At 44.4% G+C, this 19,593-nt stretch overlaps 1 protein-coding gene across 6 annotated transcripts in view; it reads left to right on the top strand.

The window, feature by feature from the left end:
- The window catches only part of ITPR2 (inositol 1,4,5-trisphosphate receptor type 2), a 499,601-nt gene that overhangs the window by 276,395 nt on the left and 203,613 nt on the right, over positions 1 to 19,593 (top strand). For all 6 annotated transcript variants that reach the window (XM_040345602.1, XM_040345605.1, XM_040345603.1 and 3 more), the window contains 4 exons: positions 9,828 to 9,948; positions 13,865 to 14,052; positions 14,894 to 15,036; positions 17,847 to 17,955. In XM_040345602.1, coding sequence (XP_040201536.1) covers positions 9,828 to 9,948; positions 13,865 to 14,052; positions 14,894 to 15,036; positions 17,847 to 17,955 — 561 coding nt within the window. The remainder of the gene's footprint in view (positions 1 to 9,827; positions 9,949 to 13,864; positions 14,053 to 14,893; positions 15,037 to 17,846; positions 17,956 to 19,593) is intronic.

The raw sequence follows: 19,593 nt of genomic DNA on the forward strand, positions 1-19,593 counted from the left end.
ATTAGACATGCAATTTGACATGTCAAATCGCATCAGTGTGAACCTAGGCTTGAGGCAGTAAGTTTTTCCTAGCAGTGCAGAATGATTGAGTGCCATTAGTGACAGCTAAGTGCTGTATGATCTAATGAGCCTCTGTCAGGTTTATATTGATCTTAATGTGTTTAAAGTGTACATGACCAAGGAGTAGAATTTAAACTTAACAGTTTATATTTTTACCCTCTGTAGTTTTATGGGTAGCTGGTAAAGGAAGATTGTCTTAAGACAAATATGAAAGCAACAGTTGCTTCCCCCTCTCCAAAAATACAAGTTGCCTGTCATATTACTTTCAATACTTTTGGATTTACTTTCCTGTAAAAAAAGGTCTTATTAGTTTTTTTCTGGTGTGTTAAAGTGGTTCTAAAGCCAAGACATTTTTTACCCCTTAGGGCTCTTTCAAATGGGCGGGGGGAATGCACCACTGGTCCCCGCTGAGCAGGCAGAAGACAGGTCCATCTCCGCTCATTGTGCAGAGACGGACCTGTCGGAGCCCCGCTGTCCTCTATGTGGAGATCTGATGATGACGGCCTGTTCGTTTTCATCCGATCCGATCTTCCAGACAGAAAATAGGGATCTACATCCATCTGGATTTCAAGGACAGGAAAAACTGACAGGCAGACCTGATCGGTAAGAGGTGCCCTACCTTCCTAAATACCTCTTCTCACTCATTAAGTCCTCACTTAATCCAGCACTGTGCCCATCTGTAGTGGCTCTCTCGTCTCTCTCTGCGTTCGCAGAACAGAGAGCGCAGTGGGAGCCATTGACTCCTGCTGCTGTCAATTAAATCCTGTGAGCATGAGGTGGGGCCGAGCCCTAGAGCTAGCACATGCAAGTTGAATCCATTTTGCAATGCGAGTTGATGCAGGTTAGAGGCAATTCCAATGCATTTTTCATGCGATTTGTGGTCTTTCTCTTCACATACACCGTGGTCCAGTGAAGGAAGAAGGCTGAGATATGTGAAAAACATACTGGAATCCAGGGGCGGACTGACAACTCATGGGGCCCCCGGGCAATAGAAGATTATGGGGCCCCCGTGCAATAGGAGATTATGGGGCACCCAGGCAATAGATTATGGGGCCACAGTATACATACACACATAATATACATACACACACTGAAAAGGTACTGGAGAGGCGGGGCAGCTATAATCTTGGGATTTTTAGACCAAAATAATGTCGGTAAGGCACATTTCAGGGACAGATGTAAAAAAAACACAGATTTTTACATACTGTCCCTGGTTTTAATGAGGCTGGCAACCCTGATGGGGCCCCCTAGTGGCCTGAGGGCCCGAATGGTCAGTCCACCCCTGCTGGAATCATGTTATGTTAGGAAAGATAGGTGTTTTGCACGCGATTACCATTCAAGTCTATGGAGGTGAAAATTGCACCCCTCTTAAAGCACACAGGACCCTTTCAAAATCGCATCAGAATTGCACTGCATATATGTGAATGACCTCCATAGAAAGTTATATTATTTCAGTTGTCATGCGATTCCATGCATTCTGCAATGCATCAGAAATCGCATCAGTATGAACCAGGTCCATTTAACCATTGAACCAGGTCCAGGTTGCCAGTCCATTTAAAATAAATGGTCTTCCTTAAAGCTGAACTTCACACAAACTAAATACACAGGTAAAATAAATATTCGTGCATTTTAACATGCCGCAAGGTTTTTATTTTTGTTTATCCAGTTCTGAGATTTACACAGCTCTCTCACACACCAAAGACTAGACTAGAAGGGGAGGCGACCTGATTTTCCTTTGGTCTGGTTTCACTTTATGTTAAAGGGTTTGTAAAGGTAAAAAAAAAAATCCCTAAATAGCTTCCTTTACCTTAGTGCAGTCCTCCTTCACTTACCTCATCCTTCCATTTTGCTTTTAAATGTCCTTATTTCTTCTGAGAAATCCTCACTTCCTGTTCTTCTGTCTGTAACTCCACACCGTAATGCAACGCTTTCTCCCTGGTGTGGAGAAAGCCTCTTGAGGGGGAGGGGGCGAGCAGGAGGGTCAGGACGCTCTGTACTTTCCAGATAGAGAAAGGAGCTGTGTGTTAGTGGGCATCCTGACACTCCTGCTCGCCCCCTCAAGAGGTTTTCTCCACACCAGGGAGAAAGCCTCGCATTACGGTGTGTAGTTACAGACAGAAGAACAGGAAGTGAGGGTTTCTCAGAAGAAATAAGGACATTTAAAAGCAAAATCGAAGAATGAGGTAAGTGAAGGAGGACTGCACTAAGGTAAAGGAAGCTATTTAGGGAAAGAAAAATGTACCTTTACAACCCCTTTAAGTCCACTCCCCAACCTTTACTGGTCAGTGAACAGAGAAGCAGCAGGTTGATGAGCTCCTCTCTTTATTACTTAGCTCTCTCCTCCTATTTGCTGGCACCTTGCACTGCAGCACGCCTGATTGGCTCCTTGTACTGCTTCTCCCTCTCCTACTCTGGTTTCTGCTGTACAGTAGACTGCAAAAGGCTGATAGCCAGTCAAATTCATATACTTACACTGCTTGCATGTATCTTTTATATCTGCCTGATGTTTAGCTTTAACACCCAGTAACATGTTATATAGTGCGAATGGGCACTACTTGTTCCTGGTATATGAATCAGGAGTTAGTTGATACAGCATAAAGGCCAGGCAACTAGCATTTTCAGAAGGAGATGTGACCAGTGGTAGTCTCCATGCTTCCTGAGCATAGGATCCTTTAACTACTCACGTTGATATCTGACATCTTTGCGCCTGCATCTCATCACTTAATGCCATCTCGAACCTCCCTAATTCCTCTCACCTGTCAGACACCTGGGCTGAGGCCATTGCTCATTTTATTCCCCTGTTAAATTCTTCCCGTCTCCCCTATCATTGTCAGGAGACATAATTGTCCATGTTCTCACATTCCGATCGGTGATTTATAAAAGCCAGGCAATATTTAAATACATTCAGGACCACGGAGCGGTGCACGATTAATGAACAGCTGGGCACATCTATCAAGACTCGAAACATGTTCGAGGAATACAGATTCTCACTCAAGCTCGTTAAGTCTTTTTCTGATTATCAGCGATTAATTAGGAGACTGAAGGTCTAAGAGAGAGCAAAAAAAATACAAAAAAACTTTTTAGTGTCTGATAACCTGGGATACTTCTTGTGTTGTGGAATTTGTTCCTCGTGGTGTCATGTGTGTCCTGAGATACAGTGCCATGCCTTCTGATTGGAACTCCCGATGCCTCAACAGATGTGTGATGAAATACTGGCTGAAATGGTACATGCAACTTTTTTTGGTGCTTTCTGATGTTAGGCAGCACATCCTTAAGGCCCCTTTCACACTGGGGCGGGAGGCGCGCTGGCGGTACAGCGGGCTTTCACATTGAGATGGCTGGGCAGGAGTTTTTCAGGCGGTATAGCAGCGCTATTTTTAAGCCCATACACACGATTAGACTTTTTGACAACAAATGTCTGACCGTGTGTACACTCCATCGGACAAATATTTTCGCTTTTTCACCAGACAAATGTTCGCTGTGAAAACAGACAAACTTTCCGGCAACAAATGTCCGATGGAGGCTAATCCAATCGTGTGTTCACAAGTCCATTGGACTAAAGTCCAAAGTACAAATACTCATGCTCAGAACCAATGATAAAGATCAGACGATAATAACAGAAGTTGCACACAGGGTGGCGGTAAAGAGCTGAAAAAACGCATGATTTGGTGAAAGTTGGCTAAAAAAGTCCTGCCGGCCAACGCCCTTCGAACAAAAATCCACGGAAAAGTCTGATCGTGTGTATGAGGCTTTACACTTACCAGTCTTGTTCCTCTCCAAGTTTGCGACTGGACAGTGATGGGAGAAACAGCAGACTGGTCAGCTTATTCTCTGTTTTTCTGGTTTCACCTCCTACTAGCATGTACACTGACTGCAGAACGACTGATCTATGTACACAATAAGTAACAGCGCTTGTGAGAACAGTAATGATATTAGCTGCTAGCACACCATGAGATATTTTTCACAGCAAACAAGTAGCTAGATTCAGGATGGCGAGCGCATACTTGCGGCGGCGTAGCTTAAGGCATTTAAGCTACGCCGCCGTAAGTTAGCGAGGCAAGTACATGATTCACAATGTACTTGCCTGCTAAGTTACGGCGGCGTAGCCTAAAGCGGGCGGGCGTAAGGGCGCCTAATTCAAATTTGTCCGAGGGGGCGTGTTTTATGATAATGAGGCTTGACCCGACATGATTGACGTTTTTTTTTTAATTGCGCATGCGCCATGCGCCTACATTTCCCAGTGTGCATTGCGGCTAAGAATTTCGACGCGGGAAGGGCGGCCATACTTAACATTACTATTCCATCTATTTGATGGAATAACTTTAGGCTTGCTAATGCGTTACGTAAACGGCGTATCTGTACTGCGTCGGCCGGGCGTACGTTCATGAATAGGCGTATCTACTGATTTACATATTCTACGCCGACCGCAATGGAAGCGCCACCTAGCGGCCAGCCTAAAAATTACACTTTAGGATACGAGGGTGTAAGACACTTACGCCGCTCGTATCTGAGCCTAATTTAAGTGTATCTGGTTACCAGAATACGCTTAAATTAGCGCCGACGCAAATTATGACTTAGGCTGGTGTATCTACTGATACGCCAGCCTAAGTCTCTCTGAATCTGGCCAAAGGTGTATAAATGAAGTGCAGTGTTAGAAAATCACCATAAAAATTAAAGGAAATTTATAAAAAAATATTTAAAAAGTCCATAATGAAGTGCAATAAGAACAATAATCTGACTCTTCAATGTACGCACCGTCCAAGTCTTCAGAGTGAGCACCATTCTATGTGCACCATCACCATAAGTTAGAAGACTCAAAACTGCTTACTAGATAAATCTGACTCTCAAGGATATAAGAGTCAAAGAGTGCGACTTTCATCACAGATGTGATGTATCCCGGAAGATGTAATCTGTGAGGAAATGCGTATGGCTGATCCTGTTGTGACCAGTGGCGTCACTAGGGGGTGGCTTCTGGGGCTTTAGCCCCGAATCTGGGACCCATAACCCCAATCTCTTACTGGGTGCAACGGTGCCATACTTTGGAAGCAGTCCCGATTCCTGCATGCCACTGACTGACATTCCAGCAGTGGTTGGTTGCTGGACCGCAGAGCGTCTAGCAACCAACCATGTGACCCCACCCCCTGGCATTCAGCAGAGAGCGGAACTTTTCTGGCTTGCAGTCCTGTCCTGGGCTGGCTGCTGCCACACTTCCCGGCTTACTGTCTCCTCAGTGGTTGGTTGTTATCAACCAACCAGTTTGTCTAACTCCGCTCCCTCCCAGTGTGGAACCTTCTCATTTAGACCTGGCTGCTGCCAGTGTACTGCCTCCCCCTTCACACGTTGTGAATTTAATGCTAGAGAAGGAGCAGCTCTGGGGACCCTGATGTAAAGGGGGGGTTCTCTGGGGGCCCTCACATAAGGGGGCTTTCTGGGGACCCTGATGTAATGAGGGGGGCTCTGGGGACCTGCCCAAGTGTATGACTTTCTTTACCTTACTGCTATGGGCTCTAGCCCCAGATCTTTTGTATATCTAGCAACACCCCTGGATGTGACATCATGCTTTACCAGAAGTTACCTAGTCGGGTTGAAAAGAACACACAAGTCCATCTACTTCAATCTATAAAAGGGAAAAATAAAAAAAAAATCATACAATCCCATATACACAATCCTATACCCACAGTTGATCTAGAGCAGGGGTCCTCAAACTTTTTAAACAGGGGGCCAGTTCACAAACCCTCAGACTGTTGGGGGGGCCGGACTATAGTTTAAAAAAAATATGAACAAATTTCTATGCATCTTATTTGTAGCGCAAAGCAGTGAAAAAATATTTAATATTTAAAATAAAAAACAATTTTAATCTACATAAACTTATTAGTATTTCAGAGACTCCCCTCATCACAGATACCCTCCCCATCACAGATCCCCCTCCCCATCACAGAACCCCCCATCACAGAACCCCCTCCGCATCACAGAACCCCCTCATCACACAACCTCTCCATCACAGATTCCTCATCAAAAAGCCCCCATATCACATCATCCATCACAAAGCCCCCCATTAAAAGATCCCCCATCATAAATCTCCACATTACAAAGCCCCCCAACACAAACTCCTCTCCATCACAAAGCCCCCCAGTAACAGACGCCCTGATCACAGAGCCCCCCATAACAGACTCCCCCCATCACAGACCCCCTATAAGATTCCCCCATAACAGACTCCCCCATCAGTCTCCCCCCATCACAGTCTCCCCCCAATCACAGATCCCCCATAACAGACTTATCCATCACAGACTCCTCCCATCACAGACTCCTCCCATCACAGATCCCCCCCATAACAGATTCCCCCATAACAGACTCCCCCATAACAGTCTCCCCCCATAACAAACTTCCCCATAACAGATCCCCCATTCACAGATCCCCCCAATCGATTTTACACTGCTGCCCCTTCTATAATATCACAGCACCCCCCCTCCCCGCTGCTACCTTAATCACAGAAGACGTGAAGCAGGGCAGGTCCAGACAAAGGGCGGGACTTTGCAAGTGAAAGGCAAGTCATTGATTGCCTAGTAACCAATCACCTGCTTCTTAACTCAAAAGGTCGCGCCCTTTGTCCAGACCTGTCATGTTTCTTGTCTTGTGTGATAAATGTAGCAGAGGGGAGGGGGATTGCTGCAATGTTAAAGGGGCAGTCCGCGGGCCAGGTAAATCACACCGGCGGGCCGGATGCGGCCGTGGGCCGTAGTTTAAGGACTCCTGATCTAGAGGAAGACAAAAAAAAACAGCAAATCATTATCCAATTTGCTCCAGCAGGGTAAAAAATTATTTCTTGATCTCCCAAGAGGCAATTGGATATTCCCTGGATAAACTTTACCTAGTAAGTAAACCTAGTGTTTACATTGAAGATTCAGATTCTTCTTCCCATTGCACTTTTTTTTAGCAAAACTGATCTGGCTGTTATGTTATTCCTTCCCCACCCCCAGCTCTGATGCACAGTGATGTCAAGTTGTTGGTACCATGTCACATACAGGTACTTACACTACTTGCAATTTAAAAATGTATTTCAAGTGTTTACAACAGTAAAATCAGTCTGTATATGCAGTAAAGCATACTTGTTATACTCACTGTGTAATCTAAGGGGGTTAATCTTTCACATTTTGTAAAAAGGCTGTTTGATCCTGTATGCACAGATCCTCCCCAAAACATCTCGGAATTAGACAGAGTTAGAGGAGTCAGTCTGCACATTCTCTGTTTGGTATGTGTTGCTAGAGTTTTTTTCTTTTCTTGGAAGACCAGATATAGTGAATGCAGGGTCCTGGGTTTAGTAACACTTTAACTATACATTAACTCATACAGAGCTGCACTAAATTGTGCTTTTATACCTGCCTGAAGTTCAGTGGGCCCATTCACACCATACTGTTTTGTGAACGCGCATTATGTCACATGGTAGACCACATTGTGTTAAGGCGGCCTAAGTATTTTAAATAGGCTGCCAATGCACAGAAACAGGATAAAAAATTGGCATGCTGCATTTTTTCTGATACAGCATGCCAAAAAACATAATAGTGCGTTATTGTGCATCACTGTGCTTTGCAAAGCATGTACATCGGAATTGCCTTACCTTAGTGTGCTGTTGTGCCATTTAAAATAAATGGCAGCACAACTGATCAAAATTAATTACACTGATATGCATGAAACAATGGAGCCTGTGTTGCGGCTGAATGAACTTTGATGTGCATATTACCGTAACGCACCTACTCAAAAGGTGCGTTTCATCCCTAAACTATGTACTACCTGCACTGGAGTCATCATTTTCTCTTCCGCTCATTGAAGGGCACAATGGAAATCTTGATCCCTGACCATTGGGATAATCCTTCCTACTACAGGCGGACCGTCCCCTACTTACAAACATCCGACTTACAAACGACTCCTACTTACAAACGGAGGGAGACAACCGGAAGTGAGAGGAAATCTACCCCTAGGAAGGGAAATTCTCTCCTGTAATGCCCCTTACATATGATTGGAAATTCCGCCAGCAAAAGTCCAATGTGAGCTTTTGAACGGAAATTCCGACTGTGTGTATGCTCCATCGGACTTTTGCTGGTGGAATTTCCGCCAGCAAAAGTTTGAGAGCTGGTTCTCAAATTTTCAGATGGAAAATCCGATCATCTGTAGCAGTTCCGTTGCATGCTCGGAAACAATTTGACACATGCTTGGAAGCATTGAACTTCATTTTTTAGGCTCGTTGTAGTGTTGTATGTCACCATGTTCTTGACAGGCGAAAGTTCAGAGAACTTTTGTGTGACCGTGTGTATGCAAGCCAAGCTTGAGCGGAATTCCTTGGATGGTTTTTCCGACGGAAAATCCGGTCGTGTGTACGGGACATAAGAGTTAATATTGAAAAAAGGTGTTTCCTCTCCACTGATGCTTTATCACCAATCCTTGTTTCACTAATAACCCAATTTTTTTTAAATCCAATTGTCATTGGGACAGAAAATGAGGTGAAATCTTCTGAACAGGGGCACAGACAGCAAAACAAATGTTACATACAGGGGTGACAACCCTTCCATTATGCTATCCAAAAGGCTTAAAAATAGATTTTTTTGGCTGGAGCTACACTTAAAAAATGTACCTGTTCAAACTTACGAACAGATTCAACTTAAGAACAACCTACAGTCCCTGTCTTGTTTGTAACCCGGAGACTGCCTGTAAGTGTCCTGGAAGATCTTTTCCCTGTCCCAATGGTCAGAAGTCATGTAGCTGGATTCACGTAGATGAGCGTAACGTTAGGCAGGCGTAGCATATCTCATATACGATACGCCGCCGTAAGTTAGAGAGGCAAGTTCTGTATTCACAAAGCACTTGCGTCCTAAGTTGCGGCGTAGCGTAAACGTGCCGGCCTAAGCGCGCCTAATTCAAATTGTGAAGAGGTGGGCGTGTTTTATGCTAATGAATCGTGACCCGACGTGATTGACGTTTTGAATGAACGGCGCATGCGCCCTCCGTGGACATATCCCAGTACGCATGCTCCAAATTACGCTGCAAAGACTTATTGGTTTCGACGTAAACGTAAATTACGCCCAGCCCCATTCACGGACGACTTACGCAAACAACGTAAAAATTTTAAAATTTGACGCGGGTTCCGACGTCAATACTTAACATTGGCTGCGCCATCATTTTGGTGGAATAACTTTAGGCCTGAAAACGCCTTACGTAAACTGTGTATCTTTACTGCGACGGGCAAGCGTACGTTCGTGAATATCTCGCTGATTTACGCATTCTAGGCGTAAATCAGTGTACACGCCCCTAGCGGCCAGCCTAAATAGACAGCTAAGATACGACGGCGCCGGCGGTCATATCTTAGCTAGATTTAAGTGTATCTCAATTTGAGAATACACTTAAATTTACGACGACGCAGATTCAGAGTTACGACGGCGTATCTACTGATACGCCGGCGTAACTCTCTCTGAATCTGGCTAAGGATCTCTGTTGTGCCCTTCAATGAACGGAGAGAAAAGATTTTATGGTTAATACAAAAATAATTTTTCCTATTTTCCATGGAGAAAAAGGTATATTTTCCCTTTAAGAGTCCCATATATGTGGGTATGCATTGTATATCTTGCAGGTTGGTTATCATTTAAGCGCTCAGTGCACGTTTTCACTTGCCAAAATGGCCGCCCTCATGTCAGCCAGCAGCTATCAGAGATGCTTCGGAAGTAATCGCATAGATTTAATGCGCAGATGGTGTATTTCTTTTCTTTATGTCTCCGCAGACCCACCAGCCCGTCTTCATCCAGCTCCTCCAATCCGCCTTCCGAATTTACAACTGTACGTGGCCGAACCCGTCTCAGAAATCCTCGGTGGAGTCGTGTATAAAAACACTGGCAGAAGTGGGTGAGTATGCGAACAGCTGCAGGAACACTTTACCTTGATGAATGGAGACGGCCGCGTGAATGAGGATTCTGTCTGTGCTTAATTGCAGTAGGAGCCGAGGGTTCTTCAAGGAAAACTTCTTCCAAACTTTCACTTTTCCAAGAATATTGAAAGGGCTTAAAGAGTACCTGTCAGATTGTATACTGAGCCTTGTGTGCTGTGTATACACATGCAGTCTGTCCATGCCTCCTTCTGTCCGTCACAGCTACACAAAGCATTAGGATTGATTTGGCAAGAGCTTGCCTAATGACATTATTTAACTGTAATGCCGCGTACACACGACCGTTTTTAATATCATGCAAAAAAACTTTTTTCTTGACGTGATTTTTGTCAAGCCTGCCTTGCCTACACACGATCGTGAAACAAAAAAAATGCTTGGGCAAAGCGTGGTGACGTACAACACGTACGACGCCACTATAAAGGGGAAGTTCCATTCGGATGGCGCCACTCTTTGGGCTGCTTTTGCTGATTTTGTGTTAGTAAAAGTCTCATGAGAGATGATTCAAGCTTTTCAGTCTGTTACAGCGTGATGAATGTGCTATCTCTATTACAAACGCTAGTTTTACCAGAACGAGCGCTACTGTCTCATAACTTGCTTCCCGTCGTTAAAGCCTACATACGACCGTTTTTCACGACGTGAAAACGACGAGAAAAATTAGAAAAATTAGAGCATGTTCTAAATTTTTAATGGCCACGTCACGTCGAGAAAAATGCGCTGGAGCCCACACACAATCGTTTTTAATGACCAATTAAAAAAATTGCATTTTTGTAATCATGCTGCCATTGCTGAGTAATCTGCAGTTATATATTGTTGTGACTGGATTCAATTTAAAACCTTAAAGCCAAATTTCAGCTTTCTATCATAATTTTTTTTTATTTGGACCAAGTTGGTCCAGATTTCACTTACAGGGGTACCCGCTGTGAGTGCTGTGTAAACTGTAGGTAGCATCAGCAACATACAGTATACAGTGCTATGTTCCAGCAAAGGAATAGAGACTTCTCATCTTCCACTCAGTACAAAACCAGGTCGGGTTGAGCTCTTCTTTTTTTTTTTTCACAAGAAAGGGCTGAGCTCTTCTTTGCTCTGCTTGTTTATATTAGCTTAGACTGGACACAGTATTTTAACCACTTAAGACCCAGACCTTTAGGCAGCTAAAGGACACCGGCCAGTTTTTGCGATTCGGCACTGCGTCGCTTTAACTGACAATTGCACGGTCGTGCGACGTGGCTCCCAAACAAAATTGGCGTCCTTTTTTTCCCCACAAATAGAGCGACAATTTTGAAAAAATGCAATATTTTTTACTTTTTGCTATAATAAATATCCCCAAAAATATATATATAAAAAAAAATTTCCTCAGTTTAGGCTGATACGTATTCTTCTACCTATTTTTGGTAAAAAAAATCGCAATAAGCGTTTATCGGTTGGTTTGTGCAAAATTTATAGCGTTTACAAAATAGGGGATAGTTTTATTGCATTTTTATTATTATTATTTTTTTTTTTTTACTACCAATGGCTGCGACATTATGGCGGACACTTTGGACAATTTTGACACATTTTTGGGACCATTGTCATTTTCACAGCAAAAAATGCATTTAAAATGCATTGTTTACTGTGAAAATGACAATTGCAGTTTGGGAGTTAACCACAAGGCGGCGCTGATGGGGTTATGTGTGACCCCATGTCTGTTTCTAACTGTAGGGGGGTGTGGCTGTAGGTGTGACGTCATCCATTGTGATTCCTTATATAAGGGAACACACAATCGATCACGGCGCCACAGTGAAGAAGGGGGAAGCTGTGTTTACACACAGCTCTCCCCGTTCTTCAGCTCCGGGGACTGATCGCGGGACTCTAGCAACGATCGGGTCTGCAAGTCCCACGGCCGTGGTCACGGAGCTTCGGACCGGGTCACGTGCACGTGGCACGCGCGACCCCACGGCTGGGCTTAAAGGGCAACGTACATATAGGTTGATGTGCCCAGCCGTGCCATTCTGCCAACGTAAATCGGCGTGAAGGGGTCCTTAAGTGGTTAAAGTGACAAAAAGCTGGAGTTAAGCTGGCCATACATAGATCGAAACTTGTCTATTTCCATGCGTGGCCCTCTCTGTTCAACAGAAGCCTATTGTTAAACTGCCTTCTGTTGAACGGTCCTGCTGGAAAACCAGCATTTGATCAGCGCGTGTAGCCAATGGCCTGCAGCACTGATCAGTGTATTTTGACACTAGGGGAGTCCTGCTGTTAAAATATAAAAGGCCCATACACATGATCAGGATATCTTACAAAAAATACCGCTTTCGGAACGATCGTACGATAATCTGATCGTTAGTACACAGCTTTCTTCCAAAATTTTCGGAAAGGGGCAAACATAAAAAAAATTCTCGTACGATATCATATCGTACAATTTTCATTAAATTATTACAGTTTTCGTCCAAAAAAACAATACAAATACAATACATCATTTCCTAATTTTTATTCTGTCATATGAGAATTTTCGTACTTTAGTAAGCTATTTTTTTTCTATATAGAGACTAGCATGCAAAAAAAAGGACAATCATTCCATAACCTCATCGTATGTACTAGGCTAAAGACACAGAAGAGAGAATTCCTCCATCCACCTCAAATGTGTTGATGGGGAAAATGGCTCAGTTTTGTATTGAGTTGGCTGAACAAAAAAAAAGTAATATGTGTCCAGCTTTAGGCAATTTATTTTTTCCGGCTGGGGGTTAGAGGGGATGTGATCACACTAGGGAGAGTGGGGACAATATCTATCTAATTCTTCCCCACACTGTAAAGCTAAAGCTTAATCTGCTTGTATTTTGCATTCCCTGCTTCTTCCTTCCGTCCTCGTCAACACGCTAATGACATTAAAAAAAAATATATATATTATTTTTTATTATTACTTTTATTTTAGAACCGGTGATGTCATCGCTGGGTCCCTGTGCTTCTCTATGCAGTGTAGGCTGGTGGGAGGTGACAGCAGAGTGCTGTACGTACTGTAGGTTTCCTGAGAGCATCAGAGCGACCTGCCTCAGTACCCCCTCCAAAGAGTCCTCAGCTCTGCAAGCAGTGGCCTGACTTGATAGAATTTGTGTAAATATCAGAATGCCTTGATGGACAGGTGTTAGTTAGTCTGGGGCAGTAGGTGTTCCTGGACAAGCTGTGTTTGCATCCAGATGCCCTAGGTAACAGTTACATGCCAAACTAGGGAGAAGAGGACTAGAAGATGCTTGACATCCTCCAGCCAAGACATAAGGTAGGTTCTATTTCGATTTGCTGTAGCTTATAATGCACACTGTGGGAAGCTCACAATGTGTGACAGAAACAGAAATTTCAGTACAGGAGGGGAACCTATACAGCTGTACAAAACTGAAGGGAAGGCTGGAGGCCAACACTTTAATGTGATAGTAAAGGCTCATGTTTTTTTTTTAAATAATACATTTGTCATACCTACCTGCAGTGGTTTTGCACAGAACAGTCCTGATCATCCTCTTCTCGGGTCCCCAGCCAGGGCTCCTGGCCACTCCCCCTTGCTGAGTGCTTCCATAGCAAGCCACTTGGGGGCACTTGTGCGTGCTTGCTCATAGGCCACCTCTGTGTGTCCATAAGACACATACAGTGCAGCTCAGCCTCACCCCTGCTTCCTCCTCACTGGCTGTGATTGACAGCAGTGGAAGCCAATGGCTCTCACTGCTGTGTTTCAGCCAATGATGAGGCAGAGACCCGGGAGAGTTGCTGCTTTCATGCACAGGTAAGTATTAGGGGGGTTGTACTAGGGGAAGGCTTTTTTACCTCCAGCCTTTACAACCATTTTGCTTTGTCAGTGTCCTATCATTTGGAGAACTTAGTGATAAAATGTTTTCCTTGTGTTTTCCCCACCAGCAAAGAACCGTGGGATAGCCATTCCAGTGGATTTGGACAGCCAGGTGAACACACTATTCCTGAAGAGTCACACTAACATGGTGCAGAGAGCTGCCATGGGCTGGAGGATGAGTGCGCGTACCGGGCCCCGCAAGGAAATGCTGGGAGGTCCAGCCTGGGATTACCGCAACATCATTGAGAAGCTGCAGGTACTCTTGATGCTGCTCTTCCAAAGTCTGTGGGGTTCACAACATTTTTTTCAAAAATTATTAAATTTTTTATGAAAACAAATAACAAAACATCTGAAGTGCTTTTTGTTGCTACACTAAAAATTAACAAAGAAAGCAATAAAAAATAAAAATGAAAATATCAATGGTAAGAACATAGGAAAACAAAAGGAAAATAATAGTTAAAGCGGTGGTTCCCCCTTAAAAACAACTTTTTTTTATTCCACTGCCCCCCCACATTACAATCGAATTAAGGCTCTTATTATTTTTTTCCTGCTGTACATACCTTAGTACAGCATATTCAGGGTTGCGAGTCCCGCGGGAAGTGGGCGTTCCTCACATGCTGTTGATTGACGTTTTGCCCAAAAACGAGCTCTCCCCCCGTCGCGTAAGCCGCGTCACGGTTGGCGAAAGGAGCCGAACGGCGATGCGCATGCGCAGTATAGCGCCGACTCACCGTTCGGCTCCTTTGGCCAACCGTGACGCGGCTTACGCGACAGGGGAGAGCTCGTTTTTGGGCAAAACGTCAATCAACAGCATGTGAGGAACGCCCACTCCCGCGGGACTCGCAACCCTGAATATGCTGTACTAAGGTATGTACAGCAGGAAAAAAATAATAAGAGCCTTAATTCGATTGTAATGTGGGGGGGCAGTGGAATAAAAAAAAGTTGTTTTTAAGGGGGAACCACCGCTTTAAGGGGAAAAGTGGAAGAAGGAGTGAACTAGGGCTGACTGGGGGCTGACATATTTGTTTAAAATTAAAATGCATCAGTGATCTCATTCTAAAAGGAGAATTTGGGCTTATTTTCTGTTCTATTTTCAGGATGTTGTGGCCTCATTGGAGCACCAGTTCAGTCCCATGGTGTTGGCGGAGTTCTCAGTCCTTGTCGATGTTCTTCACAGCCCCGAACTTCTCTTTCCTGAAGGGAGTGATGCACGGATCCGCTGCGGGGCCTTCATGTCTAAGTAGGTGTTCTCTTTTGTTGTGATGGATCATTTTTCTTTTTCTGTAATAGTGGGGTTGTTTGTTTGTACTGAACATTAGGTTGCTTTTCATCAGACTACAAGAAAGGCATGTATAGCAACATGATTTTTAAATAATTGGCTGTCTAATACAAATCTTGCAGATTTTAAACAAGTGGAAACAGCAGAGTCCTCCAGCAGGTTGAAGTATTTCAGTAGAGGAGAGACAGTGTAGACAGAGGAAAGAGCGAAATCCTCCAGCAGAGCAAAGTTTTTTAGGAGAGTTGGAGGAAGGAACAGAGGGCCATATTCTCAGAAGAGTTACGATGGAGTATCTCAGGAAACTCCGTCGTATCTCTCTTTTTTGACGCGTATCTATGCGAGTGATTCCTAGAATCATTTTCGCATAGATACGCTTAAGATCCGACATGTGTAAGTCACTTACACTGTCGGATCTTAAATATAAATTTGCCGCCGGCCGCTAGGTGGCGTTTACGTTGAGGTCTCATTTGTTTATGCAAATGAGCCTGATACGACGACTCCCAAACGAAATCGCGTCGCATAACCGTCGCTTACGTCGTTTGCGTAATCGTAAGGTTACCCCTGCTATATGAGGGGTAACCTTACGCCAGTCCCACGTATGCCATGTTAAGTATGGCGTCGGGTCCGCGTAGTCTTTTCCCGTCGGGTACGTCGTTTTCCTAAGTCGTTCTTGAATACGACTTTACGTCAATGACGCACACGTCGGCGTCATTGACGTTTTCCGCCGAGAACTGGAGCATGCGCACTGGGCTATTTTTAGCCCGGCGCATGCGCAGTTCGATCGAAAAGGGGGCGCGCTTAATTTAAATATAAGCCGCCCCCTTTGAAATACGCGGGGATACGACGGGCCTTTTACACTACGCCTCCGCAAACTACAGAGCAAGTGCTTGAGGAATACGGCACTTGCTCCAGTAAGTTGCGGCGGCGTAGTGTAAATAGCTTACGCGAGGCCGCCGCAGATTATTGGAGAATCTGGCCCACAGTCCTCTGACAGTGCAAAATATTTCAGGAGAGGAGAGTTATGCCCTGCAGGGCCGATCCGCCCTATAGGCTCACTATGCAAGCCGCTTAGGGCCCCGCAAAGCTGCGGAGGGCCCCCCAAATTACTAGAGGCTCCGCCTGGTGAGAAGTCATTTATGGCCCCTCACACTGCTTCTGAACTCGCTGGCTGCATGGGAGAAGAGGTAAGAAGTCAGCACCCCCCCGCTTCGCACTTTAATGTAAGATGTCATTTATTCTTAAATGTGACATGTCCCTGTCGGCAGCCCCCCCCCGCTTCTCAATTTTAATGTGATATGTCATTCTGCTTAGGGCCCCAGGGAGGTCAGGATCGGCACTGATACCCTGTACACACGATCGGTTCATCCGATGAAAACGGTCTGATGGATTTTTTCATGAAGCTGACTTTCATCAGTCTTGCCTACACACCATCAGTTAAAAAAAAACGATCGTGTCAGAACGCGGTGACGTAAAACACGACGACGCGCTGAGAAAAATTAAGTTCAATGCTTCCAAGCATGCGTCGACTTGATTCTGAGCATGCGTGGATTTTTAACCGATGGACGTGCCCACAGACGATCGTTTTTTTTCTATCGTTTTTTTAACCATCAGATAATTTTAAAACAAGTTCCTAGTTCTTTCACCGATGGATAAAAAAACGATGGGGCCCACACACGATCGGTTCGTCTGATGAAAACGGTCCCGTTTTCATCAGACGAACCGATCGTGTGTACGTGGCATTAGATAGAGGATGGAGCAGAATCCTCCAGCAGTGCAGTATTTCAGGAGAGGAGGCTAAACAATATTTTTTTTTAAATTCAGCCATTCAACAAAAGTTTTCCAGCATGGTCCTTTGACAGAAGTTGATGAAATGATTTTGACATTCCCTGATGAACGGCCAAGTTTTGATCAGCTTCCAGGAGCACAGGTTATTTGAGTTGGATGCAATACTCCCCGCTGTGCTGTTGTGGTATGACAGTGGGACTCCACTGTCAGAATACACTGCTCAGCGCTGCAGCTAATTGGCTGCATGTGCTGATTCAGCACAAGCTTTTCAGTATTCCTGTTGAAGAGGAGTTGATTCCTAGGTCAACTTCTCTCAAATTGGGGACGGCCATATATGGAACGAAAATTTGACTGGTCCTTGCGGAACAAGCTTAATTTTGATCCATCTATGGATAGCTTTAAATACAGGAGAGAGCACTGTCCCCCAGCAGCACACAGTATTTCAGGAGATGAGAGCTAGGTAGAAGAAGGAGCACATTCCTCCAACAGTTAGTATTTTGGGATAGAAGAGTTAAGCCGGCATACATGGATCAAAATTCAGCCAGTTTAAGTGGGACCAGTCAAATTTCGATTCATGTATGGGCAGGCTAGTTATACAAAGGTCGATCTATCAATCGCCTTGTGTACAACCAACCTGTAGTTTTTTTTTAATGACTGATAAGTGCCACCGGCTATAGCTGGCAACACTGATCATTGTAAAAGTTACTGCTCTGCTCTATGGGCGGTCGGGTGTCAACGGACAGGCTGTGTGTTTACATTTAGCTGCCATTCGATCTGTCTATACGGAGGGGAACAGATCCCCTTGCATTTTTATTTAGTGGGCCGGTTTGGATTGGAGGTAGTCTATTTACATCTGCTGGTCCATAGGAATACATGAACCATTCGATTAGGTCCGCCTGCAAAACTGACAGGCAGACCTGATCGGTTCGCCCGTGTGAAAGGGGCCTAAATGTTACAATGAGATGCTAATATGTGCAATTTCACAGGTTGATTAATCACACAAAGAAGCTGATGGAGAAGGAAGAGAAACTTTGTATCAAAATCCTGCAGACGTTACGTGAAATGTTGGACAAAAAAGACAGCTTCGCTGAGCAGGTACAGAGCCGACTTTTATAAAGTGTAAAATAAGCGTGTGCCTTCCCCCACCTGGCCTAGTCACACCATTATAGCCACCCTGCTTTTATCTTGGGTGTTTATAAGCAGAGGACGGTGACCATGGAGCTAAAATGCCATAACATGTGTTTTCTTGTGTCAGTAAAGCGTACATCTAGGGTTAGCATTCTGCTAAGTTTTGGCTGCACACAAACTAGGGCGGTGTATGCAGCCATAGCACAGAGGTTGGCTGCCTCTGAATGCAGCAAAGTACACGCCGCTAAACTGCGAATGAATGTAACCTAATTTAAAAATATAAAAAATATAAAAATAAAGTGTAGCGCCAGTGTAGACCCACCTATTATGGGGGGGTCAGCTATAAGCCTTCTGATATATGATCGGAAGGTCTGAGTGATAATTGTGCAAAATTAACAGTGACCACAGTATGTGGATTAGTGAATAAAACCACAACTGTAATGGGTAGCTCTAACCACGGTAATAAACCTGCCAGAGCACTCCTCATACAATCCTTGGTATATATAAAACTACTTAAAGTGCTATATATAATACACACATACAGACTCAAAACTGTCTTGAACCAAGTGCACCTGTAACAAATCTTTCAAGTGACAATCTTAAGTGAAAACCATATGCAATCGATTATTTTTTAGTGACAATAGAAACACCAATCCCCAATTATGATGAATGATTAGTCCATATATTGTGATGGTGATATGAATCTGTTCAAATCACCCCTACTCAAGCAAATCCTTATTCCGGGGTGCAACCCACAGGTGATCAATTGATCTATGGGTTTGGGGAGAAAAAATTAGTCCATATGATATGTATACGGATATATTCCTCCTCTTTGGATCCCAATAAGATGTTCAGGAATGCGATCCTCCAATGGTTACAACAGCATATGAATATGAATAAGGTACCCTTACCAGATAAGGTGGACCCTCTACTCACCATACGGTGGGAGGGTCTTACGAGCTTGTATGGGCCGATCGCCCCCTTGGATTACCGTCTGGGAATTCCTCCTAGGTACAGCCAGCATCCGATGTGTTCAGAATTAACCTCCAGGCTAGGAATCACAGTCCGATAGGTAAACAGAGCACCCCAAGGGCCACGTAATGGTACCAAATCAAATTTGTAACAAGCGAGAAAGAGAGAAAAAACTTCTCATGGTGTAGATGGTAAAAAATTTAATTTAAAATTCAAAATCCAAATATCACACTGGTGACAGGAACAGATCTCAAAAAAGGGTAAAATCAAATTTAAAAATAAGCCACGCGTGAGAATAACACAGCAACTTTCCACCCGGTTGGGGTAGATAGAAGTATCCAAAAAAGTTGTGCAGTGGAGAAGCGATGAGGCTAAAGTACCCGACCGGTTTCGTCTAACATAGACTTCAACTGGGGTATACTGTTAGCCACTGCCTCTCCCTTGCACCCACCTGAATGAGACCATCTGTCCTCCATTACTCCTAAACCGCGTGCGTGTCACCTGCAGCTCCACTGTCGGAAATCTGCGCTCCACACGCCAGGAAGTGAGGGGGCGGGTCTTGCTGACCAAATGCAATAGGTCAGTGCTGTACTAAAATGTCCCCAATAACCACTCAAAGGTGGTATGACGTCT

The sequence above is a fragment of the Rana temporaria genome, chromosome 3, assembly GCF_905171775.1.
Source record: "Rana temporaria chromosome 3, aRanTem1.1, whole genome shotgun sequence".
Lineage (NCBI taxonomy): Eukaryota > Metazoa > Chordata > Amphibia > Anura > Ranidae > Rana > Rana temporaria.